The 16549-nt window shown below is 42.8% G+C and overlaps 1 protein-coding gene across 1 annotated transcript in view; it reads left to right on the top strand.

The window, feature by feature from the left end:
• The window catches only part of LOC147023571 (troponin C, skeletal muscle-like), a 72172-nt gene that overhangs the window by 7445 nt on the left and 48178 nt on the right, over positions 1-16549 (top strand). The window contains exons 2-3 of the mRNA XM_085889078.1: positions 4904-4958; positions 10221-10364. Of these exons, the coding sequence (XP_085745204.1) occupies positions 4904-4958; positions 10221-10364 (199 nt within the window). The remainder of the gene's footprint in view (positions 1-4903; positions 4959-10220; positions 10365-16549) is intronic.

Genomic DNA, 16549 nt, shown 5'->3' with positions numbered 1-16549 from the left:
TGTTGGCAGACCTTGAGCGCCCTGTGGAAATGCAGTGGGGACAAATCGCAGAGAGAGAAGGGGGCGAGGCTGGAGATGAGACGGTAGAAGACAGAAAGACCACCGACCAACCTGCGGTGATTGAGTGAGAGGCCCAAAGACTCATCCTCATTGCGGGAGATCCCAATGATCCAAAATGCCCTGGTTTCCACAGCGTGAAGCCGAGAAAGGTGGGAGGCAGGAGCACCAGCCCAGAGGGGAGAGCAGTACTCCATCAGGCTGCAGACAAAAGCTTTGTAAGTGGTCAGGAGCTCAGGTGGGCCGAGGAAGGACTTTGCACGATGGAGGTTCCCAGTCGGCGACTGGCTTTGGAGGCGAGGTTTGAAATGTGGCTTTCCCAGGAAAGGTCATGGCAGATAGTGAGACCCAAAGCTTGAAAGAAAGGACTTCTTTCAGAGGATTGTTGAGAAAGTGGATGGGGGGTGGTTCTAAACCGTCCTTTCGAAGAGACATAGTGAGAGTGTGAGATTTGTCTGGATTGAAAGACATGTTCCACGTGTTGGACCAGTTTGTGATTTTACCCAGATCAGCAGTGAGCGAAGAAGCTGCTGCTTGCCGGTCTGAGGGATGACCGATGGTATGGCAGAGGGTGGAGTCATCAGCAAAGAGATATAAGGGATTTTCCAGAGAGTTGGAGAGATCATTGATGAAAACCAGAAAAAGAACAGGGCCCAGAACGCTACCTTGAGGAACTCCAGCCTGGACAGGAAGAGGGGATGAAAGAACTCCATTTAGGGCCACACGTTGACTGCGACAGGAGAGGAAGTCTGCGAGCCATGAGTGGAGATGGCCTTGGATACCATGGGAAGAGAGTTTGGTGAGCAGGACAGGGTGCCAGACTGTGTCAAAAGCACGTGATATGTCCAGGGATACGGCTCGGATTTCCTGTCTGGCGTTGAGGACCTCCATCCATTGTTGGGACAGCAGAAGCAGCATATCCAGGGTAGAGTGACCTGGTCTGAAACCAAATTGATGATCAGAAATCAAGCCATTGGAGAAGAGGAAGGATTTCATGTCTGAAGCGATGATGGATTCCATAACCTTGCTGATGATTGGGAGAAGGCTGATTGGTCTGTAGTTGCAGGGATCTGTTTTTGCACCTTTTAATGTGGGGCAGTGATGATTGCAGATTTCCAAGCAGATGGCAGATGAACTTGAGCAAATGAGAGGGTGAATAGAACAGAGGGAGAGCAGAAGATGAAACTTCTGTCTGCAAGAGCAGAAGAGCAGGCTTTGAGGACACGTGGGCTGATGCCATCTGGACCAGTTGCAAAATCTGAGTCGAGGTTTGACAGCACAATCTCCATCTTGTCAGGAGAAAAGGACACAGAGTCCAGGGACAGTTGGGTGTGACTGGGTAAGGTAGGTAGAGAAAGTGATGGGTTTAGGACACAAGATTTAGCTGCAAACACCGAGTTTAGACATTCATCTTTTTCACGTGTGGTATCAGCAGTGCGGCAAGGGAGGGGATGGAGGGGGAACATACACCAGAAACAGATTTGATTAAATGCCACCAGGATTTTGAGGAGGGAGAGAGGTTTGAGAGTTCAGACTTGAGATGAGAAAGATGTTGTTTTCTGGCTCTCCTGAGGGTAGATACACACTTGTTCCGAGCTTTGTGGAAGGAACTGAGATTGCCCTCAGTTGGGTTTGCTTTCCATGAGGCAAAGGCAAGTTTTTTCAGGACAACTGCCTCACCACAAGCTTCCGTGAACCAAGGGCGGGAGGAAGGGTAAGACAACTGAACACGAGAGGGGATAAATCTGTGCATGAGGGAGAGCAAGTTTCTTTGAAAGAATTCCCAGGATGAGTTGATGTTTGAGAAAGTAGTGATAGGAGACCAGTCTGTAAGTTTGATGGCTGCTCGGAGACCCTGCCAGTCGGCTTGAGTGAAATGCCAGACTCGACGGCGGTGAGGTGGTTCTCTGATAACAGCCAGAGAGATGTCCACTTTGACAAGGATGTGGTCAGAAGAACCGATTGGAGCGGAGGGAAGAGCAGCAGATATTTTCAGGGAAATTTGTCAAAATCAGATCCAGAAGAGATGGAGTACCATTGGTTGAGATCCGGGTTGGGAAGTTGACCGATTGAGTCAGTCCCAATGAGTCGCAGAAAGCTTTTGCTGAGGTGCCATGGCAGGTGAGAGAGGTACCCACACCTAGCCAACTGGCATGATGACAATTGATCAGGATTTCAATTAATTTATCATGCCTGTTATTTATGTCCGTTATGACGTCCCTAAAAACAGTAAGTTTCTTGTTTGGAATTATTTTCAATTTTGTTTGACTGCCAGACAGGGAGACAGACTAAAAAAATTACCTTGCACCTCTCTGCGTATGCGCAATCGGGACAAGATTCTGTACAATTTGTCAAATTCAGAACCAAAGTTCATATTGCTAAACTGCAGGTTTGTGTTTCGATTCATGTTCTACAGTGTTAAACATATAATTAATGTTCATTTAAAATTAAGTTGTTCCTCGATCATAAACTGACGTCCGCAGACAGACAGACAGACAGAGACAGACAGACAGACAGACAGACTGACAGACAAAGTGAACCAATTTCTTAGCCCCATTTTTCGCAGGGTAATAAAACCCCTAACTCGGGGCAGGATGGCCTAGAGGTATGTACACTCACCCTCAGCTGTCTAGCCTGGGTTTGAATCCAGACCCAGCTATAAACTGCCATCCCGGTGTTTCACAGGTAAGGTGATTCATCAATGTGTGTGCCATCCCTTGGATCGATGTTCAACTGGTGTCCCATCTGCCAGCATTAGTTGGTGAATGTTGAAGATCCCATAGTGTCCTATGCTGGTGAGGAGGCAATGGCAAACCATCCAGTATAACCCTTGAGGTTTTTTTTTTAACCCAGAGGCAATGGAAGACTGAGGATGCTTTTCCCATTCTTGAGCAGATGTCAAATCAGCATCACCATCCTTGGAGATGTTGCTTCCTTGGTCGGTGAAATGGTTAACATTTTCAACACTCCACTGCCTGATGGTGAGGGGAGGCCCTTAGTGTTGATTGATGGACATCGACTTGGTCTTCTCAGAGCTGATGCGCAGCCCATCCTTTCCACCACAAACCCCCAGGTTGGTGGTCATCTCATAGAGTTGACATGTCTCTTTGGCCAGAAGTGCAAGGTTGCCTGCAAAGTATAAGTCCATCAGATGTTGTTGTTGCCATAGTGTGCCCAACTCTGGTCCAACCATCACCTTCTTCATGCTGAAGTCACTGACCAGGAGAAACAAGAGAGTGCCTGGATACAGCCTGAGCGACCACCTGTGATGATGTAGAAGGGGCCTTGGCTCATCCTGACACAGCAACTGCAGTTGTGCTACAAAGCACCAAAGATGTTAATGTACTGCTTGGGGATGTCATAATAGTGAATGATGTTCCAGAGGACTGCCAGTGGATGCTGTTAAAAGTCTTCTTGAAATTGACAAAGTTGATGACAAGGGGCTTCTGGTACTCTAGACTCTGCTCAATGATGTTCCTGAGCAGGAAGATCTACTCACTGCATGACCTGTTGCTCTTGAAGCCAGCTTTCTTCTTTTGAAAGGCACTGTCAACCTCCGCCTTCAACCTGTTAAAGAGTACTGTGCAGAAAACCTTCCCAGGTACTGACAACAATGTGATTCCTCTTCAGTTGTTGCAGTCACTGAGATTACCCTTTTTGGCAGTTTGATGATGACTCCTTTTCGCTAGTCTTCTGGGACATCCTCTGCTGTCCAGATCTTGTTGAAGAGGTCAGTGAGCTTTGTTGCACTGACGTTCTTACCATGCTTCAGCAGTTCTGCTGGAATCTCATCGAGTCCAGGGGCCTTGTTATTCTTCAAATGCTTGACTGCTCTTGTGACCAATGACATGCTAATTTCACCCATGTTGACACCCAGTGGAGAAACGATCCCATCATTGTTGAATATGAAGGTGGAGCTAGGGATGAGTTGTTTGAGGACCTCACTGAAGTGTTCCCTCCACCTCTCATCCTGCTCTTCATTTGTTAGTAACATTCTGCCATTTTTATCCTTGCTTGATACTGAGGTGTTTCTGCTCGTAACACTCAGTTCATGCACTATTCCGCGCAGTGTCCTGGTGTAATTCGGATTCGCTCCATCTTGCGCCTCTCTGTCTTTCTCCTCCATCCAGCTCCTCTTGTCTCTCCTACAACGAATTTTCATGGCTTTATTCAGATGTCTGTTTTCATAATCTGCTTGCTGTCTGTTTGTTACCCTTTTCTGGTGTCTCCTGTTCTTGAATGCCTTCCTTTTGTCAATCAGCTTCCATGTTGGGTCACTGATCCAACACTCTTTGTGGGTTCCTCTCCTTCTCCCAATGATATCTGCTGCCTTTTTGTTCACAATTCACATTCCTGAAGATCCTCCAAAGAAAGGACCAACAGGAAACTTTGTGCTGTGCCCTGATCCTTCAGTTTCTCCAGGGGATACTGATGTCGTTGAGTCAAAATTGTTGTCCTCTTCAATTTCAGGTGGATCTTAGCAATCACAATGTGGTGGTCTCCTACACGAGCACCTCTATATACTCGGACATCTTGCAAGGATTTCTGCCATCTATTGCTAATGCACACATTGTCAATTTCATTGAAGGTGTTGCCATCTGGTGACGTCCATGTCTTCTTGTGACTGTCCATGTGTTTGAAAAACGTGTTGCCGATGGTGAGACTATTAGTCATAACCATGAAAACCCATAATTTTTAGTGAATATTTTCATTGCTAGACATTCCCAGAAACCAGTCTGTGATGACACAAGGCTAAGATGGAGACTATGAAGGGAAAGTTTATATTTAAACGTTCTGCTTTGTTTTGTACTTTTCCCAATTCTAAGTTGAAACAACTGTGTTGCAGCAAACGGAGGCACAAGTGGATGCCAGGGCGCATCTTTCAGAAGAACAAATTGCCGGTACGTTTTCTTCTCTTTATTGATAACTTATTGATATACTACCTATCAAGCACAGGCCGTGGGATGGTATGGAAATTGATTATATGGGAGGGATATAGATCAACAATAACAATCCTATGTGGTATGGCTCTTTAACTGTTGCACACAGAGCTGATATAACTGGCGGGTAATGGGATGAAAGGAGGTTTGATAGGATGACAGGGCCATAAAACAACAAGAAAACAGCAGCAGCAATCCTATGATGGAATGGTGTCAGAAGCACTGCCCACCAGGATGCCGTGACATCATCCAGCATGGCAAACACTGAGAAACGTCTACTTTTGAATGGGCCAGACAGAATGAAAGGATGAGATGAAAATAAATTTACATGGTTTATGCACAAATGGAGAAAAACTAGCATAAAAGCTGTCTTTACAGGAGGGTCAATTCACACCATTTTATGAAGTATATGGCATTTTATTAGTCCTTCCCCCGTGCAGCGGGTTTTGCAATCGCTTCTGTGTGTGTGTGTGTGTGTGTGTGTGTGTGTGTGTGTGTGTGTGTGTGTGTGTGTGTGTGTGTGTGTGTGTGTGTGTGTGTGTGTGTGTGTGTGTGTGTGTGTGTGCGCTTGTCTGTGTCTGTCCGGGCCGTAATTGTTTTTTGAGCTTTTGTCATCAAATTTTCAACAAAGCTTTTTAATGAGAATATGGAGAAGACAAATTGAAAACTTGGTGAAAAGGTCAAAAGGTCAAAGGTCAGCATCACATAAAAATGTCAATTTTCATCCAATTGTCCTGAAATTTTAATTGTCATTTGAGTTTTTGTTTTCAAATTTTCAACAAAGCATTATTATGAGAATATTGAGAAGACAAATTAATAATTTGGTCAAAAGGTCAAAGGTACTGTTTAACATACAGAAGAAGAAGTCCGATTTCAAAGTGGACGGGCTTTCATTTTCACATGCTTTCTAGTTATTATTTGTAACAGTGGCTTCCACCAGGAGACGCTATACGACACACATTTAATCTAAAAGGGTACTCGGTAGAGCGCATACCTCCTCCACGTAATGCCTGATCCACGAGAACATATCGGACCCAATACATTTTTGAAATATCATGCGATACAGGACTATATCGTTTTTGGCCCTGTCTCTCAATGGTGAAGAATCACTTTAAAAAACGAATAATTAGGCCAAAAAAAAAAAATGTTGCATTGGCGTAACGGGTCACTGAAAAATAGGGTAGGTCGGTCGGGATCTTTTTTTTTTTTTTTTTCCCTAATAAATCCCTCCCAAAATCTCCCCCGGCTCGAGTACCACCCTTTTTGTCGGCGGGTTCTGTCCGAAACACTTCCGGGTTTTTGCGATCGCGATCGCAATCAACAAGATACTTGAAAACGATAGCAAAACAACAAAAATAGCAATAAAATAGGGTCGGCAAAATTTTTCGATAGCAAAAAAACAAAAAAAAAAACGTAGGGTCGGCGGAATTTTTAGGGTCGGGCGGGTTACGCCAATGCAACATTTTTTTTTTTTTTGGCCTTATCATAACCAGATCCAGATTCCGATCTTCACCAAAGTCAAATCAATTCTTCCTTATCACACACCCAACCTGTACACCATGTTTCATCCGAATCCGTCCACAACATTTTGAGATATCATGCTATATATCGGTTTAGCCCTCTCTCTCAATGGTGAAGAATCACTTAAAAAATTATCAGATAAGTATCCGGATTCGGATCTTCACCAAAATTGAATAAGCTCGTCCTTGTCACACACCGAACCTGTCCACACAATTTCATCCGGATCCGTCCACAACTTCTTGAGATATCCTGTACACAAAAAGACAGAAAGGGCTGAAAACATAACCTCCTTCACCTTCGGTGGCGGAGGTAAAGGCCCTGTCACACCTTGACGATTTAGCCAGCGTATGCCGACGTATGAAAAATTTGTCTAAAACGCTGGCACACGTCGAATACGTTATGGGCAAGTTTTGTATACGTTAAGAGCACGCTGGAGCATGCTGGCATATGTCGTAGTACGCCGAGCTCGTCGACAAATTTTAACATGCTCGAAATTTTTCGACGTATGCCAGCGTATGACTCACACGTTCCGCATACGCTGGCCTTAAGTTGTTGGCACGTTACGCGATCGTTGACACACGTCGACACACGTTACTTGTACGTTACTCATAAGTCGAAACACGTCAACGTAATGTTTAGCGTCAGTGTTCCAGACTCCATGTTTTTTTTTGTTTTGTTTTTTCTTTTTCTCTTTCTCTTCGGTATGACGGTGATGTTGACACTTCGATTTCTAGTGCGGTTATAATATAATGTAATTAATAGGCTGCCGCTCAACGATTTAAATCATAACTGCACTAGAAATCGAAGTGTCAACATTACCGTCATACCGAAGAAAAAAAAAACCAAAAAAAAAACCAGGGAGTCTGGAAGTGGATGCTTTAGTAGCATTAGACTAATGCTACAAGCATTAGACTAGTAGTAGGAAGTGGAGTATTAGACTTTAACACTTTGAAAGTGATTCTTCACTATTGAGAGATCGGACCAAAAATGATAAATAGCAAGATATTTCAAAAAGTTGGGTATTGTGGACGAGTTATGACAAAACATGGCGGACGAGTTTGGTAGGTGACAAGACCAAACCGAATAGATTTTGGTTGACGTCCAGATTCAGATCCAGCCCATCAGTGGAATACAAAACGTAAACTGTTCAGCTTGGCGGAGGTATGCACTCTACCGAGTACTGTTCTAGTTACCCTCGCCAGAAGAGAGGGTATTGCATTTCGGTCTGTTTGTTTGTCTGTTTGTCTGCACAGCACGTGAGTATATGCATTAATTACATTAGACTCTTTAGAACCATAAGATCCTTTAAGACCCCAAATACCCTTTATACCCTTTAGAATCCTAACATCCTTTAAGACCCTGAATATCCCAAAGACCCTTTAGACCCCTAACATCCTCTAGACCCCTAAGACTATTTTGAACCCGAACACCCTTTAATACACCGAAGACCCTATCGACCCTTTTGACCTCGAACACCCTTTACGATCCTGAAAACCCTGAAGACCTTTTAGACCCCTAAGACTCTTAAGACCCCTAACAGCATTAGACCCCTATGACCCTTTAGGACCCCACGACCCTTTAGACCTCAAAGACCATCAAGACCTCGAATACTCCTAAAGACCCCTAATACCCTATAAGACCCTGAAGACCCTTTAAGACCCTGAAGACCCTTCAGAGCCCAAAGACCCTTCATAACCCTAAGACCCCAGAGACTCCGTTATTCCCTATAGAACCCTGAAGACCCTTCGACTCCTTTCTACCCTTTAGAGTTTAGACCTTTAGACATTCACACTTTTCAGATCTTTTAATCCCCTGTAGATCCTTTTATATGTGTTAGGACCCTTTAGACCCCTTCAGACAATTCCAACCCTTTAGACCAGGGGTCTCCAACCTGTGGCCCGTGGGCCACATGTGGCCCCTTAGACGGATTTATGCGGCCCGCGGTGCCATATTAAGTTTACATTACAATGCGGCTCGCGATACTGCCAATTTGTCAGGGTCAATGATCAAAGTGTTTTGTAATTTTTATTATGATTTTGATTCATATTAGACACATGTGTTTTTAACACGATTATTCATTTATCATATTCGTTGGCAAAAAATATATATTCAGCACTAATTTTTGTTTAAATTTCTGCATATTAATTATATATTTTTTTCGGAATTTAGCGTCCTTTTTTTGGGTGCGGCCCTCCGCCCCTCACCACTTTAGTTTTGTGGCCCTCCACCCAAAAAAGTTGGAGACCCCTGCTTTAGACTTTAAATTACACTCTTTCGATCCCTTCAACATTTTAAGACCATTTAGACCATTTTGACATTTTCAGATCTTTCAACCTTTAGACCTTCAGACCATTTGACCTTTACAACTTTTCAAACCTTTGACTTTTCAAACCATCACATTACTACCTTTGCACAATTCCAACTAGACCATTTAGACCTTTCATTTGCAATCAACAACCTTTCATTTCGTACATCCTTCCATTGATTTGCCACACAAAACAAGCCCTGATGAGGGTCTGCAATCTCTGATTACCCTTTTTTGTTTCTTATTGCAACTTAGTTTGGGGTCATACCTTCCAGTCAAGCTGAATAAAGTTTTATGTACAATATTACAAAATAAAATCATTCATTTTATATACTGGGTACATTCAAATACATTCAATAACAAAATATACCGGGAAACATCCAGAAGTAACGCAGACAAATTATTTCACGATTTTAACTTCCTGAATTTTAAAGACATTACATTAAACTTATACCAACAAAGTACTTTCATGTACTAAAGTAATAACAAACATATGAAAAGTCATTTTTGAAAACTCTCTTGATTTTAACTATGAATATCAATATGACAGGAGATCCTCAACCCTGCTACATCTTCCAAAACATACAACACTTTCTCTTCAGCATAACAGTAATTTTACAGGTCCAAAAATATGGAACATTTCCTTTGACATAAGAAATCTATTCTCAGTGAATAGTTTTCAATGTTGATTAAAGCATTTTTTGATTCTCGGGAGTTGAAATGGAACCAAGGCCAATCTTGCTCGATGTGTCATGTAGTTAGTCGAGTATTCCCTGTACTTTGTTTAAATATTATGCTGTCTGTTTCTGAAATCCAGCATTACAACTGAAAAAGAATCACTGATATATATATATATATATATATATATATATATATATATATATATATATATATATATATATATATATATATATATATATATATATATATATATGAATAATTCTGGAAAGGCGATCAATATCATCAATCAATATCACGAAGTCTAACTCAAGCAGTACTATGGAATAACAGAATATTCTTCGTTATTTTTGGTGAAACGACAAGGTCTGTTGGCCTTTTTTGAATTAAAATGTTGCGCTTTTTCTAATAATTTTTTGAAAACTTCTAAAAACCAAGTTAAAATCCCTATGCTGAATGCATTTCATTTGCATTATTGTCTCGTCAACTATTGCCTCATCAAGGAAACACGCTTTTTGAAAGTTGAGCTAAAATCCCTTCCATTTACAGAAAAATGAGGTGCAATAACAAAAGTTGATGGAAATAAAATGCTGTAAAAGTCAATGAAGGTAATCCTATTCATTCACAGTTACATCAGGCCAGAGAATGTTTTGGGTAAACAGAATCTCATATGTTAGATGCTGACATCCTATACTCCACCTTTGGCTGTGTGTCTGCAGAGTTTAAAGCCGCATTTGACTTGTTTGATGCGGATGGCGGGGGAGATATCAGCACAAGCGAGCTGGGGAAGGTCATGCGGCTACTGGGACAGAGTCCAACCAAAGAGGAATTGGATGCCATCATTGAAGAGGTCGACGAGGATGGTTCGTCATGTATAATTGAAATGTGCACCATTAAATATACAATTCTCAAGCACATAAATATATTGGGAAAACATTTTACAAAATGACATATTTAGGACGGTAACCATTTTTCTGCTTCGTAAAGTATTTAAATGAATGAATAGGTCAAAATGTTTTGAGGATTTTCAGACAGTCACGACACACTCTCATTCTGAACATGATTAAAGGAAATTTTATCCTCCACTCTAACTTACTCTTTGTTATGCAAATTAGTTTTTATCCAATTTCATCCCCTCCGCACCCTCCCCCTTCTGCATTCCACTCTTGTTTCCAACACTTCCACCTCTTGTTGTGGAATCAAAAAGTATGATTGCTGAAAACCAGAAACTGCTACCTGACATTTTTCTGAAAATTGAGGTTGTACTAAAATGGAGAACCTACCCAATGTTGCAATCTTCTGACATTTTTCAAAGACTAATTTCTCCAAAAACAATCGATTTTAGATTGTGCGACATCTGTATTACAATGTGCAATTACTCAAAAAACCTCTTGCAAAAATCAATCTTCCAATTACTAACTGTCACGGGTTGAAAAACAAACTCACGTGAAGGTTGCAATCGCCCGTAGTAGTCATTCGAGCGCCACTTGGAGAATACTGTAATGGCAAACCAACTTCCTTGGTTAAAGAAACACAAGACATATTCAAAGGAGAAATAACAAGGGATTGGTTTATCAAAGCGTTCATTTCCAGAAATGTCAAGACAACAAGACCTGAATCCTACTATTAATTTGCAATTAGTCACTGGCTTTGACACCAATACAAACTTTTATTGCAGACCATAGGCATTAAAAAGTTACATACGAGTATATTGAACAAACGGTTTCAAATGGAGTACCTCGCCACCATTAGAGCATTTAAATTTAATCAGATGTGGCAATAAATGTGAATTGTTGCTCCCAGCTTGCTGGCTCGATGACAGAAGACACCATTTGCATTTTTGTTTCCACAATCCTACCTCTTTTGGAATCTCGTGCGGGTACTGGCAACAGCTAATATGCAATGCACAGAAACAACAGTTCAATAGCAACAAAAGTAACTGTGTGGATACTGACTTTTCATTTCCTAGCAGCTTAAAAGTTAAAACATCAACAACTACGTCCCAATTGTTCTTCCTTCTTTCGTGGGTTAGGCTTCCTCCCACAAGGAGCCAGCCGGTCCACTACATGGCACCTTGTTACGAACCCAGCACAATCGTATGGCAGAACACAGCCAACCAACTTTGATCGGTCCTTCAGCAAGCGCTGCAAAAGTCTCCCTTCTCCTTGTCCCATTTTATAGTCTCCCTTCCAGCACCACCTTCGGTGCATATTTCTTACCTACATGATCGACTAACACATTTTCCATTCATTCAAGAGACCATCAAAAAATTGTGACAAAAAGATAAATGTGATTTAAAATATGTTGATTTCGTCAGATTAAAATTTTACTTTCATCAGATAACAGCCTCTGCCTCTCAGCCACTCACCTATGTTGTGCTCTCTCTTTCAAGAGACCTTTTGTGTTGCTTTTAATCAATCGTATTTGTTTGTTTTTTTTGATCTTTAAAAATAAAATTGATTTCATCAGCTGGAGGAATGCAGGCAACACTACATTTTTAGAGGGAGTAATTCCCATTTCCATAACATTATGTCACCCTCCCTGTGTGTAGTGCCACTACATGTAAGACACTACAAGTGTGGCAAGCAGACACCCTCATCTGGAAGGTCATGAATTAGTTAGCAGGGTTTTTTTTTGAGACAATCCATTATTAACATCGTAATTTTCCTGACTAACCCACTTTGCAGAAGTTTATATTCCAAATGCTTCTCACTACTTACTGCTTCGAGCTGTACATAATAAGGACCATAACCTCGAAGTCATTGGAGCTGTTCCAATGTAGTCATCACGAAGTAGCTCCATTGTACACATTTACATATGATTTTCATCCATTTCATGTGCATCCATTTGCTTGTTCTTGCATTTTCTTCTTTTTGTGCAGCACGATCAACAACTATGAGATAACCTCTTCTCCACTCCTGACACTGACACTGCCACAAAATCAAAGTTATTCCACAAATAAGTTCTCCTATTAATGCATGACTCATCCAGTGCACGCGCTGCTCTCCTGTTGCTCTTCCAGGTCATGCTACACCGAGACATGAGGGAAGGCAAATACTGATAATTATCTTCCCAAATATAAGGTTAACTGCAGTACCATTGATAGATTAACTATACTTAATGTACGTGTGGATAAAACTAAATGTGAATGTGTTCTATAGTAAATTACATTATTCATTTCTGAGATAAAGAGTATCTGAGCTGGCAGGAGGGCCTTGAGTCTAAAGGTATGCACACTCCCCTCTGAGTTGTCCATGCTGGGTTGGAATCTCTTCGCAGCTCTAAACTGTCATCTGGTGTTGTGCATGCAAGGCGAGGCATCAATGTGTGTTCCGTCCAACAGATGGCTGTTAAACTGGGTATCACGTCTGCCAACAATAGATGGCGGACGTTAAACATCCCTCAGTGTCCTTTGCAAAGATGTAGGAGAGTTATTACTGGCACCCTGGCCAAATTTCGGCCCTAACCTAAAGGAAGTACTGCATCAGCGGCACAGCCACGCTCCCAGCAATGATGCAACTAGTAGCCATAGGCTGCATTTGAAATGAATGAATAAGTGGACATGGTAATTCTCCTGAGACTCACCCACCTTCCAGAAGCTTATATTGCAAATACTTCTTACTACTGCCTCAAGCTGTAAGCAATATGCTCCACAATGTTGAGGACACTGGAGCTGTTCCAGTGTTGTCATCACAGCTCCATTGAACCCATTTGCTTGTCTATTTCATGTGCATCCACTTGCTTGTTCTTGCATTTTTTTTTCTCTGTAGCAAAATCAACTATGACATAACCCCTTCTCAACTCCTGACATTGACACAACATGAAAGTGATCCCAAAAAAAAAACATATTAATGTATGACTCATGTAATGCACGTGCTGCTCACCTGCTGTTTTTTCAGGCCATGATACACGAAGACATTAGGGAAGGCAAACAATGATAACTAGCGAGAACCTACGGTAAAATGTGACTTCAAGTCCTTAACCCCCGAAACACACACACACACCCCAGCCCAAAGTCCTCAAACTCCCCCTCCCAATCACAAGGCTTCAAGCCCCCCCCTTCCCCCAATCCCAAGTTGTCAAACCCCTCACCACACTGTCTTCAAATGCCTTCCCCACAACAAGTTTTCAAAGTTTCCTCCACACCCAAAGTCCTCAACCTTCCACCCCAACCCCAAGTCCTTAACCCCCACCCACCACCGCAAGTCCTCAAACCTCTCCCCCAAAGCCTCAAATACCCTCAACCAACTATCTGTCCCCTTCCTCTCGACCTTCCCCTCCCCACCCTCCCTCAAGCTCTCTGTCTTCGCCCAAATTCCCAAGTCCTCAACATCCCTCCCTCCCAGCACCTCAACCTCCCTCTCCCAACTCTCTGTATTCCCTTCCCCCATTCTTCCTGTTCTTAACAACATTACACAAGGATACACAAGAAACGTTGGTGTAGGACGAGGCCTTTTCACCCATCATTTCATTTCACTCTATTTTATTGTCCATGTTAAACATGGACATTCTTTCATCCACTGGCAATTCAATTCAATTTTAAAAAGGGTGCATCACTTCCTTTTCTCATGAGCATTAAACATGTGAAATTAATGGGAACAAATGATAGTCTAAACTCTAAAACTACAGGAGCACGAAGGTGAATACCTGAATAATTTAAATATGCCTGTCTTGTTCATGTTCCCATTTGCATAGCACATTGTTAAAACGAAATAACGATGGTACGTTCAATTCACAATCTCTTCCCCATTTCTTCCTATTGTCAACAACATTCCTGTTCTCATTTGCAAATAACAATATAAATATTAAATAAGTAGAAAAAACTTTAAATCACAATCACGTGGGATTCTGTCATCTCATGATTCTTCAGTAAAAATTGCAGTTAAGGAAGCTAAATGATAAAAAAAACAACAAATTACGTCATTCGTAATGGGAAAAAATAATATGTAACCAGAACTCACTGAACAAAGACTTTTATAATTTTATATTCCATGGACCACAGTCATGTAGTTTAAGAAAAACTCGTCGGATCGACAAAGAAACGAATGAAATTGCTCGTTGAGCAAGGAATTGCTGGAATAACTTTGTCATATCTCCACGATCTCTGAAAAAACAAAAACCTGGAAATCAATTTGGTTCTTATAAGTCGAGAGTGCTACTGTTCAATGAGTTATAGTGTTGCGGGGCTGGGCGTCGGCTGCGAGCACGACTGCTAGATGGAGCTGCAGAGTCGGCTCGACCGATCGCCCGGAATTCAGATCGTACCTTTTCGGAAAACTCCGGAAATGTACGGGTCCCTTATTGGACCGAAGTCCGCCAATAGAGAGACCACGTGGTGTCGGGTCGATTGCCAATTTCAATTTACCAAAATACCCACGTGGTTCAAACTACCGGGGAAATTCACCCTCGACGATGCTCTCGTACGGAATGAGCCGCTTAGCGTACTCAAACCGTGTGTGATCCGAGCGGTTCGATCACAGAGATCCGTCGGTCCCAAATATCCCGTTACAGCGGCAACAGCCTGGCTAATTCCCCAACATGCAGCACGCTAATTCAATGAAGGAAAAGACACGAGCGAGCGGATACATTCCACAAATGGGAATGTTTATTTACAATGGGGGAATGAGGGGAGCACATAAGGGCAGAATTAAACCGAATATTAATAAATGCACGTATATACAAGCAAAAAGCACTCATACCATTCACTAGTTATCTGACTGGTACCACGAACAGACACACACGCACACATCCAAAATGATCGGACCAAATGGTCTTTATTGAGGCCTATCTCGGACCTGTCCGCCTTGTGCAGTCTTCAAGGACCAGGTCCTCCGGGCAGAACTGGACCCCCAGCACGATCCGAATGATCCAGGCAAACAAAGTCGGCAGGGCGAAGGCTGGCGGGAGAAGACCCTCCATGGCACCGACCACTCCGCGTGCAGACACCCTCGCACTCAACCGCCCTGCACACAGATGTTCACTCCTTGCAAGAACTCTCAGAACCCGTACACGCACTTCTTGCCAGACCCAGAAAAACCATGAACGCGCAGACCACGCCCATAATTATACCCCCTCTTCAGAGGGAGGGGCACCTCCTCGCACCCCTCCCTCTCTCACTGGCTGGTTTTGGCACGCAAAATCGCTCTTCATCTCTCTCACTAGCCAAAACGGGCGGCAAGCTCCTTGATTGGCCCGGGGGTGTGGTGACGTCACGCAGAGCCCTTTCCTCCTGTCGCAGGATCTGATTGGCCCGCGACGGTCACCCCACCCATTGCACGCTGATTGGTCGAGGGCCACCGCGCGACTCCTCCTTGAACTCCACCCACCATGACATCGGCCAGAGCGAGGTGAAGGAAGCGAAGTGAAAGTGAGGGTGATGAGGTGTTGTCGGCGTTGATGTTGGTGTGTAAAAATAAAAGAAAAACCCTAACTATCAAAATAACTCCACAGCGCAGGAACATTTAATTACCCATTAGACCAGGGATGGGGCCCTAACTGGCAACATGTACTTATCAATATAACTGATCTATAGGACCTGTATGGTGTGTGCTCATGGCTTCCAGATTCGCAACAATAGCACTTAGTTTGGTCATGATCATAACTTGGAAGTCAATAGGACTTGAAATGGCATTTTTATCGCAATTTAAAAGTTTTGACCCGACCCCCCTGACATTCGACCCCCGACCGCTAAGAAGGGTGTTGGTGTGACACCCCAATGAGACATATGGTTGGATGCAGAATTGGAAGATACACATTTTGGATTTGGTTTGAAGTCGATACGACCATTTTATTGGACGTTATTGCGAAAATAAGAATTTCGCTTTTTCGGTGACCTTTACCTTGACCTTTGACCGAGATTCACCAAAAACGACAAGTGTCTAAATTGGACGATGGCCGACGTCTGTACTGAAACGTCGTCTGTCTGATGTATGATCGCTGAAACGGTGTGGCTGCTACAGGCTAAACAAACACACAAACAAACAGACAGACAGACGCACAGAATGACACACACAACCGACCAACATAATTGCCGAAATCCGAAGGATTC

The sequence above is a fragment of the Eptatretus burgeri genome, chromosome 7 (genome assembly GCF_056783735.1).
Source record: "Eptatretus burgeri isolate ZD-2024b chromosome 7, Ebu_testis_v1, whole genome shotgun sequence".
Taxonomy (NCBI): domain Eukaryota; kingdom Metazoa; phylum Chordata; class Myxini; order Myxiniformes; family Myxinidae; genus Eptatretus; species Eptatretus burgeri.
The sequence above is the reverse complement of the archived record's forward strand: the minus strand, read 5'-3'. Positions and strand labels throughout refer to the sequence as shown.